This window comes from Silene latifolia, chromosome 1 (assembly GCF_048544455.1).
Source record: "Silene latifolia isolate original U9 population chromosome 1, ASM4854445v1, whole genome shotgun sequence".
Lineage (NCBI taxonomy): Eukaryota > Viridiplantae > Streptophyta > Magnoliopsida > Caryophyllales > Caryophyllaceae > Silene > Silene latifolia.
Window position 1 is genome coordinate 33,883,167 of NC_133526.1, and position 9,912 is coordinate 33,893,078.

At 40.7% G+C, this 9,912-nt stretch overlaps 1 protein-coding gene across 1 annotated transcript; it reads left to right on the forward strand.

The window, feature by feature from the left end:
• The first annotated feature begins 9,183 nt into the window (after window positions 1–9,183).
• Window positions 9,184–9,912, forward strand: LOC141643784 (uncharacterized). Its single transcript, XM_074453094.1, has 2 exons — window positions 9,184–9,416; window positions 9,516–9,912. The coding sequence occupies exons 1-2, from the start codon at window positions 9,184–9,186 to the stop codon at window positions 9,910–9,912; spliced, it is 630 nt and encodes a 209-aa protein (XP_074309195.1).

The window sequence follows — 9,912 nt, forward strand, 5'->3', positions numbered from 1 at the left end:
CCCCAAACTGCCACTCACAGTCACTTATATCCTTTTCATTATCACTGCCTTCTGAATCAACAAACTCATCTTCAGGAGTAGGATCTTTCAGTATTCTCTTCCTATTCCTTGTACCAGAAGCAACAACTTCAATACCACTACTAGATCCCTCTTTTCTACCATTAGCCCCTCCTCTTCCACTCTTCTTTTGATGAACTCCTAGATCTGTACCAACAGCTTCTCTCTTACCTTCACCTACCTTAGCTTTCCCTTTCCCTAGTCCAGACAACACAGCTTTACCTTGCCCTTTATTTAGCTTCTCTTTATGTTGCCCTATGCACTTCAGCTCAGCTTTACCTTGATCTTTCTCCTCTGACACCTTAGTGACATCATCAGAAGCTGGTAGTTTAGGTGGAGGGGGAGTTTTTTGAAGGTTTTTTGAAGGTGGAGTGGGAGTTTTTACACGGCTTTTTGAACTGACAGTGGGAGTTTTTTGAAAATTTTTTAAAGGTGGAGTGGGAGGTTTTTGAAGATTTTTTGCAGGTGGAATGGGAGTTTTATCAAGCTTTTTTGAAGGTGGAGTGGGAGTTTTTTCAAGCTTTTTTGAAGGTGGAGTGGGAGGTTTCTGAAGCTTTCTCACAGGCTGTTTATTTTTTTTAAGTTCAGTGGGTGTATTAAATCTTCTAGAATCTCTCCTGGACCATTTTATGTCATCATTGTTTTCAATGAGAGGGTGTTGGGAAGTTATTGTTGATGTCAGATTTGAAGGAATCTTTTGAGATGGTGCCTTAAAAGCAAAAGCAGAACTGGGCAATGCATTTGTTGTGTTTGTCAAAGTCAAAGATTCTGTTGTGACATTTTGTGAAGATGATGATGCAGTGATGTTGGGCTGCAAAGATGGGCCACATTTTGGTAAGGGCTTAACTGGGGATAAGCCCAATATAAGTTTTTTGTTTCTGGTCAAATGAGGGGGGGGGGATGATCATAGAGAGTGGATGGGGTGTTATTGGCTTAACAAGATACAGAAAAATCTCCTTATTTGCATCCCTGGATTTCAGTAATGGTATTACATCATAATCACCTACAACTTGCCTTCTACCACAACCCAGATTTATTCCACCCTTCTTATACCAAATTTCACATTCCTTCTCCATTAATTTATCAGCCATATCCCTCAAATACTTGAAGTTTATGACATTACTCCACACACAACCGTGCAAGTGTACACCACCACCAACATATTCCACACCACTATTCCTATATAAAAAGGTACCTCCATGGCTTACACGCAAATTATCAGTAAAATTATCCATGCCTACAACAAGATTTTATACATAAACACTTTTTTAGCAATGAACTCAGAAAATAAAACAACAATATTCAGGGTTTGAAAAAAATTAACTCAGAAAAAATAATCTGGGTTTGATAAAGAAAGAACTCAGAAAATTAGGGTTTGCATAATCAAACAAATTAAATAAAAAAAAAGGAAAGAGTGAAGAATCTTACTTACAAATGAATAAAAACTTGATCTTTGATTGATGATAATCTTCAATTTGCGTTTTGGAGTGCTAATCGTTGAAGGTAATTTGGGGGAAAAATTGAATTTTGTGTTGTTTTTACTGAGGGGTTAATGAGAGTGCTAGGTGGGTTTGGCTGAGTGAGAGTGTATATAAAGCCAGGGGTAAAATGGGTACTTCATGTTTTTTTTGACCGGATTTCACTTAAGGTATCAAAATGTGAATGGAGTTCACATTAAGGTATTAATTTTTTAAAAAAAATTCATAAGGGGTTAAGTTTTAAAAAGTGTAACATTTAAGGGGGTTTTCATCAATTGATCCTTTATTATTATTATTATTATTATTATTATTATTATTATTATTATTATTATTATTATTATTATTATTATTATTATTATTATTATTATTATTATTATTATTATTATTATTATTATTATTATTATTATTATTATTATTATTATTATTATTATTATTATTATTATTATTATTATTATTATTATTATTATTATTATTATTATTATTATTATTATTATTATTATTATTATTATAAAATGCGCGTAGCTTTCATTATAATAAAAATAAAAGGTTTACATGAAATTGGTGGGGAGCCGAGAAACAAGCTGGGCTCCCACACCCTTAGCAATAGTAAAGCTAATACGAGTAAAAATGTAAGCGGCTACCCGAGCCCCAAAGATCCCGAGATACCGAGAATTTCGGATCCGCTTGAGCAAGGCAACAAAGATCCGAACTCAACTCCCCAAGTGAAGAGAAAGAGAAAGGTAGGAAACCATAACCCGCAACCGCGCACAAATCCCCATACTTAGCACACTTTCGCCGAGCGGCAAGATCGGCCGACAACCCGGCCCGACAAAATCCGCTAACCCAGTCTGAGTCAAAGGTGAAGAACCTGTCAGGTCGACGCACACATCACGCCCCCTGTCCCAAGAATAAAGCAATAAATCCGCAGGACGAAGAGAGCCACCATGCCCATCAACCAAACCGATATCAACCTCCTTCCCCGCAGAAATACCAGATCTATAGCGGATGTCGAAGAGAGTGTCCCGACAAGGTTATGCCGATGTTTAACGCCCACAAGATCAAGACAAGAAACAGCGTGGTCCCCAAAAACATCCCAAAGAAAAACCCGAGAGCAAGCGGACAGGGCCTAGATACCGAGAATAACGGAACACCTGTGCGATACCCCAAAGACACTACGGTAAGTCCTCCCGTTCATAGTCCGCCCCAACCCCGAGATAGGAACCGCACGTAACCAATCGGGGGAGTGAGAACCTGCCGAGACTGCCATAGAGCGATCTCGGCGAGGTGTCAAAGAAAAAAAACAGACTACGAGGCGTGTAGCAACCGTCGTGAAATAAATATCCGCCAATTTCTTCATAAGTTTGGGGGCGCAATTTCACTAGGGTGACCTAATATATCGAACCCGTAGTCGCAGAAACACCCGTGCGGCATCATCAAAAGCGGGGCCAGCGGCTACAACACGAGAAGGGCCGAGGAGCTTAGCACGCAAACCAGCGACCGCAAGCGGGACGCAATAAAAGCATAGAACAAAACATCTCCGGCCGCATAAACACCAAGGCCACCCAGATGAAAAGGGAATGTAGCAAGGCGCCACCGCCAATCCCAAAACCCGGCCCTGATGCGGTGACAATACGTTCCAAGCTAGAACGCAGAGCGGCATCAAAAGGAAGATGAACAGACCCAAAAACACTAGGGGAGCAAGTACGAAGAGAGAAGTAGAGCTTAGATATACCAAGTCAAGCTCGAAGAAGAAGCAACTCACACTGCGGGTCCTCAATCCTCGCAACCAAATCCATCAACTCAATGGTCTTAGTTACTCTCGTCGCCACAATCTCACTTTGCTAAAACCAGGACAAGTCTTGACAGTCCTCCCAAAATCTGTAACACCGCGCAATGGCCGAGAAATAGAAGTGGGGAAAACCCCCGGAAGCCGGCTCCGTGGATCCTCAACAGGCCAAAAGACCTCCGTCTTGGAGACATTTAGGTGTAAACCAAAACGAGGGCCATCCAACCTAATCAAGTCCAACACCTTCCCCACCTCCAAAGTATCTCCCACAATGGTGCCATCATCTAAGTACCAAGCCTGCAAAGTGAGGTCAAAAGTGTCCCGGATCTTGCAAACCAAAGGATGCAAAACCAACGCGAAAAGCAAAGGCCCCAATGGATCACCCTGCTGAACACCCTGACAAGACCATAAGCAGTGCTCCCCATAAAAAAGGCGGGCCGGGCTGGAATAACAAAACTCCACCCAACGGGAGAGAGCCGGGCACCGACAGCGGACCTCCTGAAGCATGGTCGAACGGTCAACAAGGTTGAACGCATTCTGGAAATCAACCAGCAACATAGAAAGCCCAACCTGTTCCCCCCGAGCCTCAATGAGCCGGTTCAAGGCATGCAAGATAGCCTCTCCTCCACCGGACACACCCACCCCGAACTGAAGCCCATCAAAATAAGAAGATAAGGACGGGCCAACCATAGAAGCACCAACCTTAGAGACAAGCCGTCTCCAGACCGTACCGACAGCAATAGGACGAACTCCACCACCCGGTTTAACGAGTGGCGTGAGAGGGGCGCTGGGATATTATTATTATTATTATTATTATTATTATTATTATTATTATTATTATTATTATTATTATTATTATTATTATTATTATTATTATTATTATTATTATTATTATTATTATTATTATTATTATTATTATTATTATTATTATTATTATTATTATTATTATTATTATTATTATTATTATTATTATTATTATTATTATTATTATTATTATTATTATTATTATTATTATTATTATTATTATTATTATTATTATTATTATTATTATTATTATTATTATTATTATTATTATCGACTTACCGTAGTGTGCTTGGATATCGACTGGGTGTTCCGTTTTTCACGGTATCTAGGCCTTGTCCTGCTTACTCTCGGGTTTTTGCTGATGATGTTTATAGGGACCACGCTGTTTCTTGTACTGGTACTGTGAGTGTTAAGCATCGGCATAACCTCGTTCGTGACACCTTATTCGACATCTGCTATAGGTCTGGTATTTCTACGGGTAAGGAGGTTAATATCGGTTTGGTTGACAGACATGGTGGATCTCTTCGTCCTGCGGATTTGCTGCTTTATTCCTGGGACAGAGGGCGTGATGTGTGTGTCGATTTGACAGGGTCTTCCCCCTTGACTCAGACTAGGATGATCGATTTTCTGCCCACGCGGGTTGTCGCTGATGCTGCTCAGCGTAAGTGTGCTAAGTATGGGGATTTATGCGCGACAGCTGGTTATGGTTTCCTTCCCTTCTCTTTCTCTTCGCTTGGAGAGCTGGGTTCGGATGTTGGTTCCTTGCTCAAGCGGATCCAGAAATTCTCGGTATCTCAGGATACGGGAGCTCGGGTAGCCACTTATATTTTTACTAGACTTAGCTTTGCTGTTACTAAGGGGGTGGGGGCCCAGATTGTCTCTCGGCTCCCCACCAATTTCATGTAAACTTTTATTTTTCTATCTATGAAAGCTGTGCGCATCCTTTTATAATAATAATAATAATAATAATAATAATAATAATAATAATAATAATAATAATAATAATAAATAATAATAATAATAAAAATAATAATAATAATAATAATAATAATTTACCGGCTCTTTCTCTTCTTTCTCTCTCTCTCTCTCTTCAAATCCTCTCTAAATCGCGATCTAGCATTGATTTCGTCGGAGGACGCCTCCCATGGCCAGAGGCCGGCCGCTTAAATCCACTGGGCCTCCTAAAACTCAAATAGATACTGTTACTCCTTCTGGGGGGGGGGGGGGAGTCCTTGCACCCATTTCGATTGAAGTTCCAAACCCTAAATTGGCTGTGACTGTATTGGTACAAGTTCCTACTCCTGGGGCTACAGATGCGAACTCATCATCTGTTTCAGGGGATCAGGTTGAGCCTTCACCTGCTGTTGAAACTCCTCCCATCTCTGAGACTACCCAATCTGTTCCTGTGAAAACTACTAAGGTAAACCCTAAGAAAACTTACTCCAATGTTCTTAAAACATCTACTAAGGGTATGAGTTTGTCTTATGTGGATGCTTCTGTTGACTCGGTTGTTATCATTGAAAAAGAGGATATTATTGAGGAACTTGTTTACTGGAAAAATACCCTCGTAGGAACTGTACTGGGCAGACCTTCTACTTTGGCGCAAATTCAGGCTCTGGTCACTATGTCCTGGTCTCATATAACAACCCCTGAAATTTTATATTTTGCAAAGGGTTGGTATTATTTTAGGTTTGCTAGTCCTGAGGACCTGGAAAAAGTTAGGTCTGATGTTTGGAGTATTAATGGTTATCCTTTAGTGTTCAAACCTTGGTCCCCCCCACTATGGTTGAGGATTTGAATATCACACATGTTCCAGTTTGGGTTTTATTTCCAAATCTTGACCCATGTTTCTGGTCTAAATCTGCTCTAAGCAAAGTGGCAAGTGTTGTAGGACAACCCATTTGTGCAGATGAAGACACAACAAATAAGAGTAAACTAGATTTTGCTCGTATTTTGATTGATGTAGATCTCTCTCAAACTCTCCCTAAAGCTATTAAGCTTAACACTCCATATAGGGGACCCATTCTTCAGAAAGTGGAATATGAGTGGCTCCCTTATTTCTGTACCACTTGTAAAAGAGTGGGACATAGTAAGGAGAGATGTAACCTCAGCAAGCCAAAAGTGGTCTATAAACCTAAGGCTACACAACATACTAACTCTGCAGCAGGGAATGCTACTGCACCAGTTGTGACAGTTCCTGGAGCAGGGAGTGTATCTGTTGCACAGTCGGCTGCTGCTCCTCTGCTCATTACCCCCCATCTCAACATCTGGATAAGGATGGTTTTAAGTCTCTTAAAGCTAGGCCAACGACTATCTTACAGAGTAAGGATATCATTGCTGCAAACTTGGATAATAGGTTTCGGGTTTTGTAGAATGATAAACAATCTACTATGGAAATTGAACATGGGCAAGTTGTGGTGGATGTAGAGCCAGGTGGGCCATCTCAATCAAATGATCATAGCTGCCTGGAACATTAGAGGTCTTAATGACCCAATAAAGCAGGAGGAAGTCTTAGACTTTCTTAGGATAAATAAAGTGGACTGCTGTGCAATAATTGAGACTCATGTCAAACCTGATATGAGCAAAGCTATTAGTAAAAATAAATTCTCTAGGTATGCTATGGTTAATAATGATGAATATCATGGAAATGGGCCCATTTGGGTGTTCTGGATCTCTACTACTATCACTCTAACAGTTTTAGGGAAGTCAGCTCAGCATATCCACTGTTCCTGTCTTCATCATGCTTCTCAGAAGATGTTTAATATCACTTTTGTTTATGCTTTTAATGGAGGAACTGATAGGATTGCTTTATGAAATTCTCTGCTGGGGATCTCTACTTCTTCTCTCCCTAGGGTCTTCCTTGGGGTCTTTTATGTGACTCTCAACTCCAATGAAAGATTTGGCTCTGACCACATTAGTAAAAAAGATATGGATGATTTTAAGGATTGTGTTAATCAATGTGGGCTAGTTGATCACCCAACAACTGGTTGTACTTATACTTGGACCAATAAGCAAGGTAATCACATAAGATGGGCAAAATTGGACAGAATCTTGGTTAATGGCTCTTTGTTTGGTACTACCACCTCTGCTGCCACCTTCCCTGCAGCAGGAGTTTCAGACCATTCTCCTGCCATTCTCACTATTAGTGATGCTCTTGCTAGAAGAAGTCAAGCTTTTAAATATCTCAATTGCTGGGCTTCATCTACTTCTTTCCTTCCTCTTGTTAAAAAGGTTTGGGATACACATGTCTATGGCAGCAAGATTGGAGTGTTATTTTCTAAGCTCAAGCAGCTTAGGCCAAGCTTGAAATCTTTGCATAAATCTGAATTTGCCCTGATTTCACAACAAGTTACACATGCAAAAAAGAGCTTCTCCTCTATCAGGAAACTTTGCAATCCTCCCCAACTGATTCCACTCTACTTGGGAATGAAAAAAGTCTAAGGAGTACATATATACATCTCAAAACTACTGAACTTGATGCACTAAGGCAATGGGCAAAGGTTCAAAATTTTCAACTCAATGATGCCAATACAAGATATTTTTACTCCAACATAGCTGAAAGAAGAACTAGGAATATCATTGGCACCATTCATGATAAAGATGGCCACTGTTGTATTGGGCTCCCTGAGGTTGCAGAAGGGTTTATAACCTATTACAAACAACTCTTGGGAGCTAATACTACAGTCACTCCTCTCCCTTCTGAGATTTTCCAAGATAACAAGGTCACTGTTGATTCTGCTTCATCCTTGATTACCCCTGTCTCCAATGATAAAATCTTAGATGCTCTAAAATCCATAGATAGAAACAAAAGCCCTAGAGCAGATGGCTACACTTCTGGTTTTTTCCTTGATTCTTGGAGTATTATTGGACCTGATTTTACTGAGGCAGTTAGGGAATTCTTTACTAATGGAAATTTGCCTACTGCTGTTACTGCTAATCTTCTGGTTCTTGTTCCAAAGAAGGCTATCCCTCATTCTGTCACTGATTTTCGTCCCATAGCTTGCCGTACTACTTTTTATAAAGTAGTTAGCAAGATTCTGGCTACTAGACTGACTGAGGTTTTAGAAGAGGTCATAGGCCCTGAGCAACCCGCCTTTGTCAAGCATAGAGAGTTATTTCATAATTCAATGCTTGCCCATGAGTTGTATTTTAAATACTCTAGATCACTTATCACCCCTAGATGCATGTTAAAGGTGGATACACAAAAAGCCTTTGATTCTGTGAATTGGGAGTTTTTAAGAAACAGTCTTATCTTAATGGGCTTTCTACCTAGGTTTGCCCTTTGGATAATGGCTTGTGTGATCACCTCCCAATACTCTCTTAGTGTTATTGGGTCCATTGAAGGATATTTCCCTGGTAAGAGAGGTTTGAGGCAGGGTGACCCTCTCTCACCCTATCTATTTGTCATCTGTATGGAAATTCTTTCTAGGCTACTCAGAAAGCTTCCTCAACACCCTGGTTTTTCCTATCTCCCTAAGTGTGTCAAGTTAAATCTGTCTCACTTAGTTTTTGCTGATGATTTACTGGTCTTTACTAGAGGTGATTTACCTTCTGTTGTTGCTGTAGCTAGCTCAATACTTTTGCTGGGTACTCTGGTCTTAATGCAAACCCTCTGAAAACCTGTCTGTATTTTGGTGGTGTGCCTCAGAACCTAAAGCATCTGATCCTCCCCGAGACTCATTTTACTGAAGGGGAGTTTCCTTTCAGATATTTAGGCCTTCCTTTGCACACCTCTAGACTGACTAATGCCATGTAATATCCCCTTTTGAAAAAAAATCCGGGCTAGAATTCTTCATTGGACTAATCACTATCTCAATTATACTGGTAAGGCTCAACTGATTACCTCAGTCATTTTTGGTTTGCAAAATTTGGGGAGGGGGGGGGGGGGGGCGGATCCTTCTCTCTAAGGAGGTAGTCAAAAGTATCAACAAGCTCTGCAAAGATTTCCTCTGGGGTATTGATAATGGAGTAAGAAGACATGTGTTTAAAAGCTCGCAGTCCTTATGCTTACCTAAGCAAGAAGGAGTGATTGGTATTCTGGAAATCTTATCCTGGAACATGTCCCAAATGATCACTTGGGTTTGGAAGCTTGTTTATAGGCCTCACAACCTGTGGGCTAGATGGACCAAGCAGTACATTTTAAAAGATTCTGATATTTGGCAAGCTAAAGCAAGTCCAAGTTTCTCATGGTATTGGCACAATGTTCTTTATGCTAGAGATCATTTTCTGACTACTATTGGGTCTCCTTCCCTGGCTATTCAGTGTCTTCAGAATTTCACCCATGGATTGAAGTTCCAATGCTCAGCTTAGTATGACCTCATAAGACATAGAGGAGATGTGTTCCCCTGGTGGAAAGTTGTTCACAGTGATACCGGTGTTCCTAAACACAGATTCATCACTCTTCTTGATGTTAAAGACTGTCTTCCTACTATAGATAGGCTGATCGGCAGGGGTCTCTACTTGGTCAATCGTTGCTCTCTCTGTGAGTGTGCTTCTGAGAATGTTAGCCACCTTTTCTTTGCATGCTCTTATGCTCAAACTGTTTGGAGTTCTCTGCTAGACTGGATCCATGTTACCTATTCTCCTACTGATTTACCTGGGGCATTTTCTTGGATTCTTCTAACTCAAAGTCTGGATAAGAGACACATTAGGAGCTGCTTACTGCTTGCTACTGTCTACTACCTATGGCAGGAACGCAACAGACGGATCTTTGCTGGCCTTCAACGGCCTCCAGAAGTCCTTGGGCATCTTATTCGTTTTGCTGTGTGTAGTCGATTGTGTGTGTAG

Coding starts and splice junctions, on each gene's coding strand:
- LOC141643784 (XM_074453094.1), top strand. CDS start 9,184: ATGTCCCAAATGATCACTTGGGTTTGGAAGCTTGTTTATAGGCCTCAC. Junction 9,417..9,515: donor AATTTCACCCATGGATTGAA/GTTCCAATGCTC, acceptor TCCTAAACACAG/ATTCATCACTCTTCTTGATG.